Source organism: Urocampus carinirostris, chromosome 17 (genome assembly GCF_059441175.1).
Source record: "Urocampus carinirostris isolate Australia breed hairy pipefish chromosome 17, RoL_Ucar_1.0, whole genome shotgun sequence".
NCBI lineage: Eukaryota > Metazoa > Chordata > Actinopteri > Syngnathiformes > Syngnathidae > Urocampus > Urocampus carinirostris.
The window spans coordinates 7,649,948-7,672,156 of NC_142365.1; the positions used below are offsets into that span (position 1 = coordinate 7,649,948).

At 38.5% G+C, this 22,209-nt stretch overlaps 2 protein-coding genes across 10 annotated transcripts in view; one reads left to right on the forward strand and one right to left on the reverse strand.

Annotated features, from left to right (window-relative positions):
* LOC148349075 (disks large homolog 4-like) overlaps positions 1–22,209 on the reverse strand; it is a 73,258-nt gene that overhangs the window by 34,002 nt on the left and 17,047 nt on the right. The gene's annotated exons all lie outside the window — the stretch shown is intronic.
* The window catches only part of LOC148349076 (uncharacterized), a 42,351-nt gene that overhangs the window by 3,241 nt on the left and 16,901 nt on the right, over positions 1–22,209 (forward strand). For 4 of the 9 annotated variants that reach the window (XR_015847239.1, XR_015847241.1, XM_088320836.1 and 1 more), the window contains 4 exons: positions 217–337; positions 3,573–3,621; positions 10,422–10,469; positions 13,752–13,834. Coding sequence is in view for 6 of the 9 variants with exons in the window: in XM_088320836.1 (XP_088176962.1) it covers positions 217–337; positions 3,573–3,621; positions 10,422–10,469; positions 13,752–13,834 (301 nt within the window). In the remaining 3 variants the exon portion in view is untranslated. Of the gene's footprint in view, positions 1–212; positions 338–3,572; positions 3,622–10,421; positions 10,470–13,751; positions 13,963–22,209 lie in introns of those variants that run through there. The other 5 variants (XM_088320838.1, XM_088320840.1, XM_088320839.1 and 2 more) reach the window with 3 other exon arrangements.

The following is a 22,209-nucleotide window of genomic DNA, read 5'->3' on the forward strand; positions in this document are numbered from 1 at the left end:
AGGTGGGCAGTGTCACAGTGAAGAGCAGGCACATTGTCCTCTTGTATACTGTATCTTGGCATTTGTGTGCATAAACACACTTCTCACCTTCTGCGCATGTTTAGAAGGGAATGAGTGAGAGCGCCCATTGCAAAAACAAAATAAAGAATAATCTGAAGCATCAACTGAATATTTTCTGATGGTAGCCAACTCTGTGGCTTCTTTTTTTGGAGGCAGGCGTAAAAGGAGCTTCACGTCTCTGACAGGCTGCCTAGCAACCGGAGCAGAACAGAGATTGCAGTGCCACGGCTGGGGGGTGCCATCACCGGCCCTGGATCGCATTTCACTGAGACAGCAAGTAAGGGGAAAATGGGGACAAAGGGAATATAATTTTGTATATTTTAAGATTTTCTGTTTCAAGCAGCAGCTCCCGATTGAACACCACCTTGTCTACATCACTATATTGGATGTATTGAGAAAACCCTCCCGTTAACAAAGCAATTAAATTGCACAAGGCACAACATAAACTGGCCTGAGGCACTTTGGTGGCTGCCCGTTTCCTGCATGACCAACCGCCACGCTGCCACGTTGCCTTCTGTCCCACTAGTGGGGGAGGTGGCAGATGAAGCCTTGCTTCTCTGTACACTGTACCTTAGATTGGCACTCAAGGTACTTTTATTGTGGACACATTAATTCTATGCTTTGTGCATCATTGACAAACATTTATTGACACATAATATATAAAATGCCCATTTGTCTCAGGCTTTGATTAGACCCTTTCTCGGACAGACTATTAATTTCATATATAACTTTACCTTTCTCGCAGAAACGGAGTCTGATTTTATTTTTATTTCAACAACAGAAATAATTACCAAAACAAAACCAAAGTATTTACACACAGTCTCTGGGAGGTTATTTGCACCAGGAATGTTCAGGTGCTTTTATTCATATTAGAAATAAATAGTGTTGCAACAACTAATCGATGAAACGTCAAGCAATCGATTGTAAAACTTATGTCCTGGTACTTATGTAATTTTTTCAATTTGGGACTGACAAATTACCTAAATTGTCAATTTTGGCTTAAATAAGTAATATTAATTGACCGTTTTTGTTGCGTATGAAGCCTAATCTGTGTTATTTTGATTTTAATGCACTCTGAAAATATTTTTAGATTTCCCATCAACCTAGCTTGGAAGCTGTTTTTTAAATTATCAACAATTTTAAGTGAGTCACTTGTTGTTGTCATCAATTTTAGAGCCTAAAAATAATAATGGTTCTTAACTACAGTATACCATTTTAAAAAATTTAGAAATCATATCTATAGATATTTTTTTATGATGCGACTAGTCTCGACTAGAAATTTCATTAGGAATTTAGTTTTTGCCAAATTGGACTAGCAATTTGGAAATAGCAAAATTGCGATTCATACAAAAAAAAGAAAAAAAAGGGTCGCTGTAATACTGCACGTATTGAGATAATAATTTCTTGCGAAGTGCCTGAACCAGCCTGTTCCCCTAATGGTTGGTTGAGTTAACTTAATGTAGAGCAAATGTCAAATGCTATCTTCCATCATCCTTGTTTGTAATTCAAGGAGCGAGCTTGAGTTTTTAGATGACGTTGCATGAGGTGAAGGAAATTCAACCTTGCCATCTCAGGCAAGTCATTTGTTGTTAATCCTTCGACTGCAGATGTTAAAAGTCCTTAGAGAAGCTTCTCATTTATGCATTACTACGGGAAAAACTCCTCCACGACGGCTCACAAAATAATCATTCATAATTTAAACAGCTGCTGCTAAAATGGCTGTTTTATGAGCTTCAGCTTTTTCTTATGCAAAATGAGGATTGAACTCCAAAGGTGATAAAGAAAAAATATGAAAGCATTTTCCAACGTTATCGCCAGCTGTAGGTGAAATTAGCATCTTGCACTCCCACTTGAGTAATCCAACAGATGGTAGCAAATGACCTTTAATGTGTAATCAACCACAAACACAAAAGACAGGAATAGGTTATACATCATCATCACATGTTGAGACAACATGCGTGATTCAGATGGAAATCCCAATACATGGCTCCACACTAAATCTACTAGTAATATTGGTGCAACCACAACTTTTAATTGATCCTCCAGCGAAGGATTCAGTCACACACGTGTTCACGCCAACTCGATGTTATTTTTGTGTTCACATATAATGTAAATTCTTTTTCATTTGTGAAAAAAAATGGGCACACGTTGTAGATATAAATCGACCAAATTTACAATTTCAGCACCACAAATGATAATCTAAGGCTTTTACTGTGTTTATTGTAATATACAGTAGACCCACTATAATACAGTGACCTCGCCTTACAATGTTTACTCTTCACGGTGTGGAATAAGATCTTTTTTTTTTTTGCTTCTCTTATCATATTAAGAGTTACTTCTCTAAAATGACTGTTTGCTATTGGTTGACGTATTACAAAATGCTGGTCTGCTATTGGTTTGCATCACAGCATCATGAAGTACCTAAACTACCTCCAACAATACATTTTTCTTCATCCTGTTCTCGTATGCTTCGTAAAGACTTTGCGAGTTGGCGATTCAACACAGTATTTTTTGTGCCGTGTTCATTTGCTGTGGGGGACCCAAGATAAAATATAAGCTGATGACCATGGAAACAAATCTTGGGATTCACAAGTTATACGAAAAAGTCACACGAATCACTCATCTCGCTGAATTGCTTGGCTGTAAACATTTGATGATTGGGACTGTTGTTTTAAATGAGAAGGCAGTTAAGAAAGTAAATATTTTAAGGGAATAACAATCCTCGCTAGGGGAAGCTTTAATATCAGTTCAATTCTTAATACGCTGTCGACATCTCCTACGCACCTCTGCATCCACCCGCTACTCCACTCGACCACTTTAAGTCACGTCATAACAAAGTTAATAAACCTTAATTTTTTTCTTTCCATGTATATTTTTAATGTTATTCAAACATATACACACATGTTACACATAGATAGTACTTACTATGCACTAAATACTACTATGTTATTTTAATGTTTTTATCTGTGGTACAAGGGGTTCGGAACACATTAGCTTTGCATTACCATAAGTTTCTATCCCCTGCTACACAGCAGTTCCACTTTGCGATCTCCAGTTCAGAGCAGATTAATGTTGTATCCTCAGGGTCTTCTGTATTTGTGTCCTAAGGGGAAGTATGGAATTTGGATTCTCCTCCTAAAACTTTAATATAACCTGTAAAAAATACTCTCAGAGGTACAACGTAACAACCCAAAAATATGTTTTCCCAGTTCAGCTTCTTCAGAAGCAGAAGGTTCGCAACTCAACAGTGGAGCGGATAGGGAAGGATCAAAAATACATGAAGAAAACAATGTTTCCTCTACTCTCTTTCAATTTTGTATTTTCTACCTTTTTGTCTGCTACCAATTAAATTTCCACCAAATTCCTTTTGTTAAATTTATTAGACTTCACTTCCGATTCATGCAAGTTGATTTATTTGCAACATTGATGGCACCCACATGAATGCATTATCGTAGTTGATCTGATCTGAGATTTACCTATGTTTGCATCTGTGCTTCCTTATTTTGAAACAGGAAACCGAGAGAGAGAGAAACAGAAGCAAAGTCAAACATTTTCCAGAAGGTACTGATAAGTAGAGCACAAAAGGCAACTATTCCATATAAGTGCAGGAGAAAACATCTGCTTTACAAACACGTCCTGGTCATGTAGAGTGTAACGTTTATTTGGGGATTTTTTTGGTTTTATTCCCAAAAGATACACATTTTCTGTTTGAACTGTATTTACATTAATTGATGAATCTAAATATTAATTGCATAAAATTAAATGTTTATGTTAAGGGCATTGCAAAAGCATTTACTCCTTAACACTTTTTAGCAATGTTTCTATTTTATTTATTTTTTTATTTTGACTCAACCTTTGAAATAAATATTTTATATATAATGCTATATTGTCATTGTATACTCAATGAATCAGGGTAGGTTGTACCAATACAGTTTCAGTGTGTAGCTTAATTATTTCCTTCAAAAAACAAAAACAAACATGATCTTCTGTTGGCCTCCGATAGAATCATAAGAGCCTTGATGCGTCCAGCCGATTTATCCCACGTCAGCACACTGCACTTAATAATATGCATATAATAAGAAGCTCTGATTGGCTGCCAACGCACAAACACAAGCGAGTCACAAGTTCACTTCAAGCGTCAGTGAGAACGCAGCTTAATAGATAATCACCTTGCACATTAAAACGCAAAGTGAAGAAACATGGAATCTTGCTGGGCTGAATGTGCAGGCGTGCTGAGAACAAGCATTCTGTAATTGCTTTCAACGGCGTCTTAGTATTTTTATGATAGGCGAATGAAAAGAGTTGAATAATCAATCACTAGATTTTATGTCTGAAAATCTCTGGTAGGGCACTATTAGTGTATGCTGCTTCAGTACAGCACAGTAAAAATACTAGGCAGAAATAGAGGTTTACTTGGATCAGATCAAATGTCTCTGTTGTTTCAAACCAAACAACCCAATACTTGAAGTCTGTATACTACAAATGACATGGTTTAAAGGAGGCTTTAATCCGAATTGACTCATATTTTGTTCGTCAAAAATGACCCATGTGTTTTGGTGTTGTTTTAAACAAAACAAAAAAAAACCTACCCAATATTTTAAGGTGAAAAATAAAATGTTTGCAGTTTAAAAACAAAATAACTACTATCTTGTTGACCCTGGTATTTTGAGTAGACAAAAAAGTAAATAAGTTTTGTACAAAATGACCACACTTTTGTAGGTGGTTTTCCAACAAAATAACCAAATTTTCGGAATTGTTTGTGCTAAACAGAGTCAAATAAAAACATGGTGGTTCTGTTTATTATTGACCCAAATTTGGTTATTTTCTTCCTATCTGGTTTGTTTTTCCGGCCTGGATCAACAATATTAAAGTGGTTTAACCCCTTTTTTGTTTTAACTGAGAACCTGACAATTCCCTGGCCCGGAAGATTCTTTTAATTTTAGGGTTTCGTTACTCAATTCAAGTTCAATTTATTTGTATAGCCCTTAATAACAAAAAGTCTCAAAGGGCTGCAGTTCTTTTTAAAAATAAAAGCATTTCTCTTTAACTTCTCTAATGATACTTGCTCCTTCAAGCTGGTAAAAACAGCTGTGGCGTTTGATCGCAAATGAAGTGGAAAGTACAAGCTTAAAAAGTAGAGGTGACCCAGCGCGGTTAAGATTTAGACACAAACTGCATCAGTAAATATGCGCTGCCACTCATTCTTCTCACCACTTTATAGGCTGTCAGAGTTGAAGCGAACCCTACTCGATTTGAGGAAATAGGTCGGATCCATACAAAGATGTGAAATGTGATTCCGATGACTCATGTAGAGCTTGTGATATTCAAATCCTCGTGAGTCTTGCTTGTTTCATTGTTTGCCTGACACCAGGTCACTCTCCCACCGGTAAAGCGATACCCAAATCGATCCTGAAATTGAGGCGTTCATTGATCTCGTTCAAGAGATGAGGCGCATTGGTCCGAGCCTTAAATCGTTAAATGCATTAATACCCCGTTTAAACTCCATCCGAGCACTTCTTGGAAAGAAGCCGCACAGTATTGTATCTTTAAAGACACATTTCAACAAGACGGTCCATCTTCATTAAACTTAGTGCAGCCATCAGTGAGCATTAAGCAGAAGGGATGCCATTAAAGAACTTTTGAATGCTTCAAGACACATGAAAGACCCTTTTAATTAAGATCCTGAATATAAGATGACTGAGCAGCGTCCTGCAACAACAATTGTTATGTAAGTAACCGTAGACTCTCTGGAAAAGATCTTCTTTAGGGTTATTGTGTGGATCCGGATCAAATGTACATAATAGAATAAAGCTGGACAAAACAAAAAGCTGCAATATGTTGTTCATATCACAAAAGACTTGGTCCAATAACGTAACACCAATAACAACCCACCAGTGGACCACAGCAGGCCGGACACAATTTGCTTAAAGGCTACTTGGGCTGCCAGATGCATAATGAGCAAAGCAGGACCTCGAAAACATCCGAGTCTGAACTGGCGTCATCTGTGATATCCTACAAGATGTCAGTGCTGATTAAATGGGCACGGTTTGCCTTCTCGGACACGTTTACTAACAGCTTCCGTTGCCATTAGGGAAAAAGGATGAGAAAACAAAAGATAAACAACAATTGCGTATCCAAGGGAATCAGAAAAATGGCCGTACCCTGGAGATGGGTTGAAAACTGGTGGATTTTGGTCATTGTTTCTCATTCCAAAAATACAATATTATTCAAATACTGAGTTTAGACTAGTGATGCAAAGGATATTGTAAAGAAAATATTTAGATTCATATCTTTAATATGTTGTAAGATTTCAGCTATTTCAATAAAAGAAAAAAACATCCCGTTTTATCTAATTTATCATTGTCTGAAACTTTAACGGTCTTGAATGTTTCCCACTGTTAAAAAAATACTTTCTATTTAGGAGGAATGTATACATAAACACCATGATATAAGAGGAATCTTATTCAAACCTAATTTAGTGTTTGGAAGTGATTCATAGCCCACTAAATGACAATAAAACCACATCAATTTATGTATCCTATCATTATGTTTTCTTATGCGTGCGTTTATGGGGGGACTCTGTTTGTATTAAATACGGAAAAAATCTTATTGAAACTAAGTCATTCTATCAATTATTGCTAAAATCCAGTCATATAAGATTTGTTCCAATAAAGTAACAGTTATGTGCGAATTAGTTGACGTCACCTGGATGAGTAAATCTGTTGTTTCATTTTTTGCAGTACACTTTTAGCCTTTGAACAAAAAAACAAAACTTTTTTTCAACCAAAAAAAAGACCACACCGTCAAATTGCAATTAATTCAAACATTTTTTAGACATGCATACAAATTCTAATTTGTTCCTTTAAAGACCCAAAGCTAAACATAATGGGCTGTTCTTCATCGTTGCAGATACGAAGCAGCTGTCTGCTTCAGATTCCTCATTGGGCCATATGATAAACGAAGAGCAGTGTTCCGCTTATCTGATTCCAAGGCGAGATGAAACCTCTTAAAGGCTCTCCCTTGGTGATAAAGGATATTGAAGTGGCTCTGGGCTAGACAAAGTGCATTTCCCAAGGTCAAAAAAAAAAAGAACATGCAGTGCAGTCCCCCTCTGTTTATGATGCGAACCTAAATGTGGACCAGTCAGCATGAATAGCTCTGCTTAGCCCTGAAGGACTCGGCCTACTGTGGAGATTGTGATTTCATTCATTTTAGGACACTAGAGAAGCCACAACTGCTAGATCTCGCTCGGCCGTAAATATTTGCTCGCGAGCAGGCGTTTGTTAAAAACGCCACATTGCACAACGTTTGTTGCAGCCAGCAGTCAAGAGCCTCATGCACAAGCTCCCTCCCAGCAGTGGGGGGGTGTTTCTCTGCACCTTACCTTACACCCGAACATAAGCGACAGGGTCCGGTTGCTGCAGATGACCTTACACTGGCACATGACCGGAGAGAGACACTTTAAATTCCTGATATTAGGCAGAGACATCAGTCCGGAGCCTTACATCCGCGCCGCTACTCTGTCCGCCGCCACAGCGACACGATCGCCGGAGAGCCGCGGGAGGAGGGGGCAGTGGGAGAGGAGGGGTGGCGTTGAAATGTGCGCCCACCTCTTGTTTGAAAGCATCTTTTGCCATGCTGGTTACATTTGTAGCAAACTGTAGAGATAACCGTATTTTCGGATTGAGGCGCACTCAAAAACCCCAAATTGGCCAAGAAATTTGAAAGTGAGCCATATAAACCAATGTGCCTTTTACGTTGACAAAATTGGAAATGTGTTACCAAATTTGCGCTATTGATATTTAGGGCTCCAACTAACGACTATTTTGATAGTCGACTAGTCACCCATTATTGAAAAAGTTACTTGGATAATTCAATTATTATCAATCTTTTCTAGAATTTAGCATGAAGTTAATCTGATTATGTGACAAATGATAATAGACACAAGAAAATGGGTAAAATAAGAAATTTAGCTTTACTTGAACATACCCTGGACTCCTACAAAAATTAGATACAAATGGACTAAAACCATTTAGGCACTTTGCTCGGTCAGTAAAGACCTAAATCCATGAATAAACATCACCATTTTTAGGGACAGGCAATACTAAAATATATTTAAATCAAATTTAAAAAAATGTTTATCCCAGTAAACCAAGATAAGGAACATTAGCCAGCAGTAGAACAGTAAATAAAGAAAATTTGATGTCCATTTTGTGAAGTAGTGGTAAACCTCAAATTCTAACAAAAGTACTGAAATCAAACACTTTTAACAACTGAACTTTGTGGTTCGCACTGCATGCATTTGATTTCAAATAGGTTTGTCAGGCACAGTCTGGCGTAATTCACAAAGCTCTCTTGTATTGCGAAACATGTGCGTATAAAATGTTCAATGCACGTCATCAAAACCGTATTGACTTCAATGTTACTTGAATCTTACCGAGGCGAGTCACATCTATTTCGTTCTACTGTTCAACTTGCTCTTTGTTTGTGCATCACCGATCTACCGCCATGATACTCAAGGTCTGTTATGCAAACTTTGCAAGTAATCTTTTTATTGGCCTTACCCAGGCTAAAATGCTCCAAAAGTTTTGGTACGCATAGTTGCTGCTGGTGCCGCCATTTCTGTATCTTTATGTTACCGCTCGAGAAAGAGACGTTATTGGCTATTGCGCATGCGCGAATCTTAGCAGAGATTATGTTAATGTAATCATGTAGAGATTAACTGTTGACAATAGTCGACAATCAAGTTCATTGCCCTATTTCTAACATATCAAAAAAATAGAATAGAATATACCTTTATTGTCATTGTTACAACATGGGATATATTGTGACAACGAAATTGGACGACTCCAGTTCCACATTTTACAGTGAGGATAAGTAAAACAAAGAGATAAAGGAACAAAGAAGATGTTTTAACTGTCTTTGTTGTATAGGCTTTGTTTCCTCCGGAGGGGGGCTCTATGAGGGGGTGAGGGGCAGACAGAGATGGGCGGATCCAACTAGATGTTTGATCTTACTGTACACACGGTCCAGTGTTTTTTCCCTAATTGCTCAGTCCACGTGTTGAATGGATTTGGGAAGTACAGTCCTTAAATATGCCCGATTAAAGTCGCCGGCGACGATAAAAACTCCGTCGGGGTGTGCAAGCTGCTATTTATTGATAGCAGCGGGCAGGAGATTTAGCGCTATGCTAACGTTATCATCCGGTGGAACGTTAGCATCCGGTGGAACGTAAATGGAACCAAACAAGACCCGTTAAACCACATACAATACAGCTGATGTTTGCTATTTAATAAATATTTGTTTTAACTCACACCACAGTTAGACCACATACTTAATTGAAAACATTCGTTACTTTCAACTTTATAAGGAATCCTGAAGCGGCACACCCCACCCACACCTTTAATGACCATAAATGCCATTCATTAATTCTTTCATTCGTTTCCTAGAACAAATAAGGAAGAACATCTTTAGAATTAACACCATCATTGGGTAATTTTAAGCCTTTTGAGGCTTATATTTCTCTAAATGGTTTGCCTTTTTTTAAAGTAGTGTTTATTTGACGTTTGTAAAACTAGTCACAATATCATAAAATAATGAGCTTTATCATTTTACTTGAAAGCACCTTAAAAATCTGGCAAAATAATAAAATAGTTAAACAGCAAGAACATTTTTTTTACTTGTTAATTTTACCAGACCTCCCAAAAAGCCACCGAGATAACAAGAAGAAGTAAGGGAAGTAAAAGAGCTTGGTAAGAGCAAAATAAGAAAATTAATGTGCAAAATGATATGCCAATGCCACTACTTTTTTCCTCCAGTGTTCAATGTCAAAGATCCACAATGAAGCGCTTGTCAAGTGAGTGCTTGTCTGCATAATAGTTAACCAGTGGTACATCAATGAAAGGAATTACCAGTATTTTTCTAGCTTTGTGAAACAGCACAACTGCGCCTCCTGTCGGCTCAGAAAGAACCCACGCGTTAGTGGAGCTGTCCGTCGTGCTAAAAGCCCAAAGTGCATTGATGCGGCGTGTCTACTTTAGTGATTGAGGTGAACCCCGCTGATATTCATTAGCCTGCCCGCTCAAGGTGGCTTCCACCTCGCCTTCTATAAATGAGTCCAAAAGTGTCAGTAACACTCACACACCCCCACACACACCCACATAGGTGATGCATTAAGCCAATTTTATGTTCGCCCTCACCGCGGTGACGTGTCAGATAAATGAAAGACTGTAATGGTATTGAAATGCCTGCAGACTCTTAGCAGTTACGCTGAAAATAAAAATAACTGATGCTTGCTTTGATGTGCTTCATCATGGGATTCTTCATGTTTACTTTGTATTTAGTTATTTTTTTCTCTCCAGGTACCTGGGTTTTCTCCTGCAGCTGGCGATCATGCGAGGATTTCAAACGTAAGCTTACCGAGAGGTGTGATCTTGGGAGTCAAAAAATGATCATTTTGAGTAAAAGGAGCCGGCAAAGTGTCTTGTGTTGACATGAAAAGCCCACAGGGTGGAGTAAGAGCTCCAGCTAGGTTACATTTAAATATTGTGCATTCATCTCAGGACCTACTGCGGCTGGGCTCGATTTTGACGTCAGCCGTTAAAAACAGCAATACACAGGCGACTTTATTGCTCATTACTCTCTCGTGAGGGATATCCTGGAGGGGCAAAAAAAAGCATGTGATAAGGTCTAGAATAACAGGTCAAGCCCCAAAGGAGTACTTTTTAATCATGCCTTGCTGATTAATCTCTTCACTAAGGAATCTGTGTATTTGTATTTTTAAATTATCACGTCTCATCTCATTAGCTGCAACGCTTATCCTCAGTAGGGTCGCGGGGGTGCTGGAGCCCATCCCAGCAATCATCGGGCAGTGGGCAGGGGACACACTGAACTGGTTGCCAGCCAATCGCAGGGCACACAGGGACAGACAACTCGCTCGCTCCTTCACACCTAGGGACAATTTGGACTGGCCAATCCACTAAATTATCACGTGTAAAATAAAAAATGAATGAATGTGCTAAGGCTCCCAAATTAGATGATGTATTTCCTCATTGTCATACTGAGCTTTCCTTAAATGACATAACCCCGAGATGACTTTTCAAACTGCATCACGGTTTCCATGGGTATTTTTTTTGTAGAAAAAAGACAAACGTCCTTGATTGCAGCCATCAATGCATTCTGTTGCTTAGGCTGTGAGTCTTCTCTGTGAGCTTGCTACGATGAGTAATGGGCCTTTTCATTTAAATCACAGACTACCTCTTCATCTTACTGTATTTCCCATTGGTTCACTCAAAAAGAGATGTACACTTTTTTCCCCACATCAAACCCTCAAAATTAACCAGTTCCTGGGGAAATTAAGTAACTGGCAGTATTTCAAAACCATTGCCAAATCATCTTGTTAACATACAGTGATGTTTTTGCCATTAAACAAAAAATGCACATGCTCACACGCTGATAAAAAGGGATTATAAGGTCCTAAACTATGGAGATTATGTGTGATGATGTGGGAAAAAATGCTGTATCGCACAGCTCAGCACAAAAAAAATATTGATTAGGTACAAACTACATACACTGGTTTGTAATGAAGTACATCAATAACTTTAAAGCTAAGGTGTTAAACATGCGGCTAGTGGGCCAGGTCTGGCCCTACTTGGCCCACCAGAACAAAATTTAAGATGCAGTTTTCTTGGGATGCTGATTTAATGCAAAAATAACAATGAGGTATGTTTAGTGGCACAAACTTATTTGTTGAAACAAATTGAACGCCTCAGCCATTAAACTTCACTTTGTGACATATGCTTTCTTGTATCTAGCCGTGGATATTTGACGTCATTTGTTTAGAGTTACTAGGGCTAAATAACCATTAACTATGTAGAATGCAATGATAATTAGCATGGGCTGAGTATAAATACCCTGGAGTGATTTGGTCAGCTCATCAAAGGACACATACTGTACAAACAACCTTACACATTCACACATGAGATTCAACATTCTGTATTGTACCCAATCTAGCTTGTAACTACGACCTTTAAAATCGGCCTTATAGTTACCCGTATCTTAACCCAGGGTTAACACTTAATCCTAACCTTAACCAACTTTTCAAGTCAACCTTGTTTTAAAACAACGTGAAAAACAAAACAAAGTAAAGACCTTTGTTATTTCATTACCCAATGTCACATTTTGTCAGGTTTAAATGTAGGAATAGTTGGATATACTGTAAATCTGCATACGTCCTTCTGTTAACTGAAGTCGACCTGCTAAGCCGCCGTTATGTAAGGCTTGACGTGACATTCACAGTTGAAGTCGTGGCATTCGCCGTGGAGGTTTCACCATTGTAATACTGTATTGTGTTCTAGTGCGAGAGATCCTCAAAAGAGCTGTATAGTTTCCATGGCAACGTATGCAACTGGGTGGAAGATGTCTAACAAACTCTCCACTTGCCAACTTTGTTCAGAACACCATATTTAGACTGCTTCCGTCAAAATCAGTTGCGGACTCACAAAATAAATACTGGAGCATAAATACACCAAGTGACATCCATGAGACGGAAGGCACCATGATACCAGCTAGATCGGGGCTATTCACCTTTTTTAAGCTAAAAGCTACTAATTTTGTTACTGATTAGCGCAAAAGGCTTCTAGCTTATGCATTTCTATTATAACTTATTGCTATTCCTATGTTGTTACCATGTTATTATCTTAATACCAGGTTGTAATTGTTCTAAGTACGGTTAAAATGGGCTAAGTCAGCCACTAAAGTATGCCAGTTAGAAATCTAATTTCCTAGAAAATGACAATGACCCATTACTGGTGAGTTTTTTTTTTTTTTTTTCAGAACCAGCCTGTAGGCTACTCAGATGTTTTTAAGGGGCTAACTGCTTCCCGCGTGCATCATGTTGGTGACCCCTGGTTTAGATGATTAATTTCAAGAGTTAGTGTATCAAAACATATTTTTGCCATGATCTTGCATGTTCCAGTCTTTGCACATCTAGTATAATTCAATATAAAATCAAATATACACGAGACAAGGTCCTGTATATTGTTATGAAACTGTTAGATCGAAAGTAACTGAAATTTTGTAAAACAAATAATCCAGTTCTCGGTCACTAATTTGACAGAGCCAATCGTTGGTTATTAGTGGCTTACACAGAAACAAGTCTATGATACAACAAGATCTAAAAACTACAAACCTTTCTAATTGTAAAAGAACGAAATTCTGGGGGGAAAAAACCTTTGGTAAAGAAATTAATAAAACCTGGGTGTGGTTTTAATTACCCTGTTAATAATCGGTTGTTTTGTTTACACATCAATCCACCTAAAAATAAGAATCAGGATGTATTTGAGCCTCTTTAAATTTTGTGTTGTTAAAACATAGAAAAGGTTATTGTGTACAAAACCACCTAAAAGTTAGGTCAAATAGTTTCAATTTTTAAACACAATTAGGCTGTCTTTAATGCGGTCTGCTAAAAATTAAAAACGATAACAGTGGTTGGAATACACAAGCAATGAAGCCCTTTTCTATGTGGATTTTTTTCACGTTAAGGAGAGAAATAAACACAAACAACCAACTTGCATGCTGTTACTTCTGTTCAACCTCCACGTAACGGCAAGAGCACTCAAAGCTCACTAAGCTGCTCTCGCGCACAGACCATACTAACCCACATCACATATTCCTCCTTGTGTGTCTTGCAGAAGCAGCCAGCTGTGTAAATTTTACATGCCAGAATGGAGTCATCACCAATAGAGATGACCCAGAGTACTGCATTATGCATGAGGTGTGGTGTGTATGCTATAGTTCAAAAGTACTTATAAAGGTCCCCACTCCACTCCTAAAGAATACTTATTTGTAATATCTTCTTCAACAAACTGCAGTAATGAGTTAAAATGGTTGCATCCGAGTAGTTCGTCTCTAATGGTGAGTGCTAATGCATGATCTTGCAGTGACAAGCTAAGAATTACACACAGCAACTGCCACTGTAATTTTGCAAAGCCATCCCCTGACTTTCTCCAGCCTCGGCTGCCCCTCCTTCTCTGCTAAAGTAGACAACCGTGCGCTCTCCAAGTACGTGGACAATCGTGTGGCAGCTGTTTCCTGTCTTGGGGGTTTAAATGATGAGGAAAATACAGATGGAAGACTACTGACTGCCAGCTCGTGCTTCATAATGTTCCCAATGCCGCCCGTTGTTGAACAATCACCAGCTGATGAGATTTCTGCCTGTCTCTCCATGCTGGATCGTGCTAAAAAGTCCTCGCTAGATAGACTGTACTTTCGTTAGGTACAAATATGCAAGATAATTAGATCTACAACTACAATAGAATTAGTTCCCCTATAATTGACATTTTCTAATCATTTTTCTAACACATTCAGATTTAATTTCCATCCAGCGACAGTGCTGTAAAAAATATTTGCCCCCTTCCTGAATTCTGTGATTTTTCCATATTTATCACTTACAAAGGTTTCAGATCATCAAACCAGTTTTAATACCTCACAGAGACAACCCAAGGAAATACAAAATGCAGTTTTGAAACGTCGATTCAATTTATTGGAGCACAAACAAATCTAGGCCTATGTAGCCCTATGTGAAAAAGTAATTGTAACAGTTGGTGCACTCAAACTCAAGAACTCTTGGATCAAGCAGGAGGCGAAAGATCCGAAACACACCAGCAAGTCCACTTCTGAATTGTTGAAAAACAAAAACAAAATGAAGGTTCTGGAGTGGCCAAGCAAAAGTCCAGATTTATACTCTTCATTATGGCAGATTTTAAATCATTTTGCAAAGAAGAGTAGGCCAAAATTCCTCAACACCATTGTCAAAGACTCCTTACCAATTATCGCTGCCAAATGTGGCCTAACGGCCATTAGGTTCAAGTGGCAATTACTTTTTCACATAGAGCTAAATATGTTTTGATTTATTGTGCCTTAATCAATGGAATCAACATTTTAAAACTGCATTTTGTATTTCCTTGTGTTGTTTTTGCTTGGAATTAAAATTGGTTTGATGATCTGAAACCTTCGTGAGTAATAAACATACAAAAACACAAAAATCAGGAATAGGGCAAATACTCTGTCACAACACTGTATGTATCAAGGAAGTGATGGAATATTTTTTTTCTAAAAACGTAGGACTCTCAACAGTTGGCTTGTAAACAGTTGCACTGATCCACCAGATTTTTTCAATTCCACATAATTCTCCAGTTTTTTTTAACTCGTTTTGTTTCAAATGACCTGAACATTTTCAGATTCAGATTCAGATTCAGATTCAGATCTACTTTATTGTCATTCTAGTACACGTGTATACAGAACGAAATGTCGATGGATCTGACTCCCACAGTTTCCCTCAGTGTCCTTCAGTGTACAGATATAAATAAAGCTGTATTGTGTTATTTACCATAGTGCCGATAGTGCAAGAAGAGACGCTAACCAGATGTGCAAGATGGGCAGTCAGGGTTAACAAGTCAGGTACACAGTACCATTATATTGTAAACAATAACACTGTAAGTAATAACACTGTAAGTAACAATAGTGCAGAGATCAAATGTGCAAGGAGTGGCAAGCTATTAAAAAACTGCCACTAGTGCAAAAGTCAAATTAGCAGCCGTTTAGATTTAAGTTAACTATATGTTAGATTGACCATTTAACAGTCTAATGGCCAGGGGGACTAGACTATTGCGGAGCCTGGTGGTCCTGCACCGCACACTGCAGTACCTCTTCCCAGAGGCTAGCAGAGTGAATAGTCCATGATGGGGGTGAGAGGGGTCCCCGGTAATGTTCTTAGCATGGGATAAGCAGCGCTTCTGGCCAATGTCCTGAATGGAGGGAAGTGTAGTCCCGATTATTTTCTCCGCTGTCCTCGTTACCCTCCTCACACTACCCCAGTCGGTAGCGCTGCAGCCTCCACACCACACAGAGATACAGCTGGTCAGGATACTCTCTATGGTGCCCCTGTAGAATGTGATGAGGGATGGTGGGGGCAGGTGGGCTCTCCTCATTTTGTGAACCTTATATGAAACTAGATATAAGGCCATTTTATAAAATCCCTCATTATAGAACTGGGACATCTTGTTCTAGACTAGCAATTTCATCCATCCATTATCTGCACCGCTTATCCCCAGTAGAGTCGCGGGGATGCTGAAGCCCATCCCAGCCATCTTCGGGCAGTGGGCAGGGGACACCCTGAAATGGTTGCCAGCCAGTCACAGGGCACACAGACACAGACAACTCACTCGCTCATTTACACCTAGGGACAATTCGGACCGGCAATTAACCCGACACGCATGTTTTTAAAATGTGGGAGGAAACTGGAGTGCCTGGAGTAAACCGACGCAAGCACGGGTGGACCATGCAAACTCCACATAGGAAGGTTCAATCTCATGACCTCAGAATTGTGCCGCGGACGCGATAACCACTCAGCCGCCGTGCTGCTCTAGACTAGCAATTTATTTGTACAAATATAAAAACATGCAAACTAAACCTCTAAAATAATTTTTAAAAACCAAAACCTCGAGCCATGAGTTTAAAATAATGAGATTTGTTCATAACCTAAAAAAGATGGTGTTTTTGCTGGGCAAAAAAACACTCAACACCTCTCCCTAAAATAAGGTCGTTCTGTAACCCACATAGAAAAATTACATATTGTACAAAATAGCCCCAAAACTGAGTGTTTTCTTTTAAAATAATCTAAAAAAGGAGTTATGTAATTAGGAACTCTCCAAAACCCCTCCCATATATTCAAAACCACCTAGACGTGTATTTTGTGTTGTACAACCACAAAAAAATATTTTGTCAGGAAAACAAGAATAATACATTTGGGTTCAGTGCACAAACCCAGAAGGTTCACTCTATTTGATCACAAGAAAGAGTCAAAGCCCAGTGTAATAGAAAGCAGGACAAAAAATCACTCAGCACCATTGCGGCAATATTTTTACTGGCAAGGAACTGTCGGTTGCTTGTGGTTTTCTGAGCAAAAATAGTGAAACACAACCAGTTTGAAAACTGAATTATTTTCAGTCAGAAAAGCATTTAAGTGCATTTGACTTTCTAATTCCCACTGAGATTCTCCTTTTTTTTAGCAACCGTGACTGCATAGTCACTTCATCCATCCTATAATGAGCTTGTCGAATGCATTTGATGGTGTTTAAAGCGGGCGGTATTTTATCCTGGGGGCAACTCGCTATTTAAACTCTGACGTGAAATTTGCATTGTGGGCTTGTGTAAGTTTTCTATCTTGACCATGACTGCTCATTCCCCTTTGTGGGCAGGATTGCTAATCGTTACATAACACTTCGCACCCACCTACTCCCTCTGGTCTTTACTTTTCTTTTACATGAAGACAGAAATAATCGACTACTTTGCGACTTTACAGTTATGCTATGTCGTTAAAAGCGAGGGGGAGTTTTAAAATGGGGGAAAAAGGTGACACCGACTAGCAAAATGGTCACCTGTGGAGATGGATAAAAACTGATTGAATTCACTGCTTATTACATGATATATTAATTCAATTTGACACCATTCTGGGTACATCCTACAGCAGGGGTCCACACTCTTACTCAGCATGCGAGCTACTTTCAAAATATCTGACCTCAAAAAAGGGAGATTTCAGAGCAGTCCAGCATTAAAAAAGGGTTGCAATTAGTGGAATTGAGTGCTCACAATATGTCTTAATGTTCGCTTAAATAAATCAAGCATGTTTAATCAAAATGCAAAATATGTAATTCAATAGTTGTAATAAGTGTCAACTCCGTGGCTCAATTGAAGTTTTTTTTTTTCGTTGCCAATTTTTTGGTCCAATGATACTCTTGTTTAACACAGTACTGCTGTTGTACAGATCAATGATTGGAAAATATGAAATACCCTGTACGTAAACTAAGCAAATACAGTACTTACATTTGTGGTAAATATTCGAAATGCCAAAATATTCTTGAATATTAAGATAATTAGAATTATTTTTTCTTTATTAGGTTGTAAGGCAATGTGATAAACCCCATTACATACATTTTACGATACATGAATGAAAATATGACATTTCATTTGAACCCATAATCATTAAATACTTGTCAAATCATAAGTAAAAAATCAGCATAATTTTAAAAACGTATATAATTGTATTAAATTACATCTTTCACCGACAATATTTGGAGTTCTCCAATTTGTTACTGTCGCATGAGCAACGTTGATGTTCACGCTCACATACTGTATTTTACCACTGGATGGCAGCGTACCCCAACAAATACAATTCACTCAATATACTTTCCCTACCTGATCCACCAGTAGATCGCGATCTATAATGAGCAGCCCTGTCCTACATGTTATTGTAGAAAAATGACGACAGTTGTAATTGAATAACATGGCAAGCTGGCCTATTTATTATTATTGGTAGTATTTTAATGTTGATTTTATAATGTTTGTATGAAGCGTTTGGAAGGCATCACTGATGACATGCAATCAAAAAAGCCCGGGCCACCGCTGATAGCTTTAGCTTGGCACAGAGCGAGCACAGCGTGTTACCAGACTGGTCATCCGCAGCCGTGTTTTTCTGGCCAAGAAAATAAACACGGAGCCGCCAGGCGTCTACAAGACGGATTTTACTGTATGCTGCCGTTGACACAAAACTGACACCATAAAAACATTCTGTGTTTTCCCATTTGACTTATCGCTTGCCAGCCATTTAAGATAGTATTGAGTACAGTATTTTGTGGAATATAGGGCGCACTTTCAAAGAATAGCCTTTTCAGAAATATTTCTTATACTTGTTGATGGTGCACTGGATTATTAGGCACATCAAATTAAAACTACTGTTAGAGCTAGGGTTGCATGATAAAAAGAAAAAAAATCTGAAACATATACAATGGAACAGGGGTCAGAAACCTTTTTGACTCAGAGCTATGAGAGCAAATTATATATAATCTCCATTATCTGCACCGCTTATTGACAGTAGGGTCGCGGGGGTGATGGAGCCAATCCCAGTTATCTTCAGGCAGTGGGCAGGAGACACCCTGAACTGGTTGCAGGGCACACAAGGAAAGACAAGTCACTTGCTCATCCACACCTAGGGACAATATGGACTGGCCAATTAACCTGACATGCATGTTTTTAGAATGTGGGAGGAAACCGGAGTGCCCGGAGAAAACCCACACAAGCACGGGAAGATCATGAAAACTCCACACAGGATGGTTCGATCTCATGACCTCAGTACAGCCGTACACGCACTAACCACTGCGCCGCCGTGCTGCCCTTATATATATATATTTTTTTATTTTTTTTCATAGCCACTCCTAATATTATAGCTCAAAACCCTCTCTCATGACTAAAAATAATTCTTCAGCACATCCTATTTGACTGTTTGACGTTTGATAATATCTATGAAATTGTACCAGAACCTTTGCCCCATATCAACAAATATACCACTTAAAGTTTGTCTCTCTCCCACAGTTACTTCAGATCATAAAGGCAAATTTTGACCGTCGTAAATAATAGTTTCAACACAAGGTGCGAGCATAGTTCTTTTGTAAAAATGTCACAAAATACTGCAAATGAGAAGGATACAGATGTATTCAGGGGAGTACGCTCTGTGTGCAGAGATCTGTCCACACCTACCGCTCACCCAATCAAATTTCTCTGGGTTCTTGGGTGGCGTTTTCAGGTGTTTACAATTTGTTTAGTGGGTTTTTATCATTAAGTATCTTAACAGTGAACATACTTTACATTATTTGATGAAACCTCTATATAAAAGATTCCATAGTCTTAAAGCCCAAGCGTGGTCTGTTAGTGTATCCCTGTGAGTGTAAACTATAGTTGAAATTTTCCCCTGTGTAATTTAGACAGAATAATTTGCTTTCTGTGTTGGTTTGCATGCGTACACAATTGGAAAAGTCAGAGAAGATTGCTATAACCCTTATTTTATTACTGAGAAAAAACTCATGAAAAGAGCTGTTATCACAAAAATGAATTAATTTATTAATGGTTACAGTATGTAAAATAATTTGATTGTAAATATGCACTTTCAATGCTCTTTGATTTGCCGCCAAAGTAAATTCGTACTTCAGCACCGAACTGTGCGTTTTGGCTGAACCACGCACCTTGGGATTCTTATTTCAACAGGGAAAACAATAACTATTCTGATCGGACGGAAAAGAAGGTTATTTTATACACAATTTTTTATAATGCATAACAAAGCTTCCGGAGAATTGCCAAAGAAGTATTGCTCTTTCATATGTCAGAAAATGTAAATGACATAATTGTAAGTGTTTGGCACTAAGCAATTGTATGGATCAGTTACGTAACTGCAGAAAGGCCAGAAAAAAAAAATGCAAAAACAAGAAGACAGATACCGGGTTAATGCCTCTCACACAATCCAAAATTCCTACATCCCATGCGTTATATGTGTGGCCATGCTGAAGAAATTGTTGTTTATATGCAGACATGTAACCAAGCACTCTCAACATTGTGGGTGGATAATTGCGTTAAATATTGTGCAATCGGAAATCCAGCGTCATAGAAGAGGCTCAACCATCACATGCCATCATTTTTTGCACGAGAGAAGCGAGAGGCAGAAAACCATTGTGCAACAATTATGTGCAGCCACTGCATTGTTCAGTGTTGTGACACTGCACTTAACAAACAAATGTCTCTGATTTACATTGTGAACCGTACATAATAAGAAGCCATTTAGTGTTTGGACTGCAATTTGTGTAAAACCGGCTCTTCTAAACTCCGTCAACATTGTAATAACTCCTGAACTTGGTTTAAAAAATAGTATGAACTTGAGCTTAGCAAATAAACTAAGATCCGATGATACCACACTCATTAGTTCTGTGGTGGGGATCGCAAGTGAATTTTCTGTTTAGCGGGAAATAGGAACCTATGTCAATTTGTTTAAGCATTTCGAAACCCTGGTCCCCCAAATACAATAACAAAGAGTCAGTACGAGAGTAGTTAGTACGATATATATCTAATAGACATTCATATAACTGAATTCATTTCCCTCATGTTGAGGTTTTTGAGTTTTTCCTTGCCCTCATGTAGGTTTTAGATCAAGGGATGGTGTCGTCATAGTCTGTAATTTGCAAAAGTCTGTGGTCTGTGCAGCCCTTTGAGACTCCTTGTGATTAAGGGCATCACAAATAAACATGACTTGACTTGAACACTGATGTAAATAATACAACTACCCCATCTCAATGCTGTTGACTTTTCTTTTGCATGCTCAAGCCACCCATAATGCAAAACTTTTGACCCTGGACAGCATAGAAAATCTCCCTCACAGTTCAAAGCTTTGAGTTCCAAATTCAACTTTGGCTGTGCAATGACCGTGGCCGAGACAACGTTGATTTTAAAAATCACCCAAAATAAAATCACGATATATTCGTGAATCGATTTTGTGTAACAATCATATTCCATAATTTTGCTGCATGGTTACATCAAAGAAACATTAAATATATAATCCTACTGACAATGCTTCAACGATTTCGAGCTTTCCAAAAACTTGCGTTCATTATTTAAACGACAAAAAATTTCCATGTATTTTTTAAACTGAATGCTAGCGTTGTGTTTTTATTTTGTAAAGAGCAAGCGTCCTCTTCTTCTACAGAGAATAGGTTTGTTGTTGCGACATTTTTTAAACAATTTTTCCAAATCATTACATAATGATTATAAATTAATACCTAACGTTTTTCTACATAAATATTAATTTTAAGTCGAGTGTCATTACTTCAAGTTTGGAAAATACTGGATGCATTATCCTGTAGTACCAGCTCGGTGGCCTTGGGGGTAGGGCACCCGCCCCGCGACTGGGCGGTTGCTGGTTTAAGCCTCGGCCGAGTCATACCTAAGACTTACAACATTGGTACTCATTGCCTCCCTGCATGGCGCCTGACATCAGGGGTTGGAATTGGGGGGTTTGGTCACCTAATGAAACATCAGTTGAGTTGAGCAATGGGGCTGGGAATCCCCTCCTCTGTATCAATCTCCCAGAAAGAGTCAGAAATGTGAATGTGTTCTTGACTCTAGCCACCTCCCACTAGGGGGATATGGCTCTGGTATATATTAATTATCCTGTAACTAGTTTATATTGCTTTTTAGCAATGATCAACAGAACATTTTGGAAAGGTGAGAACAATTATTATTTGCAGATGATTTTTTAAGGCTCTGGGGATC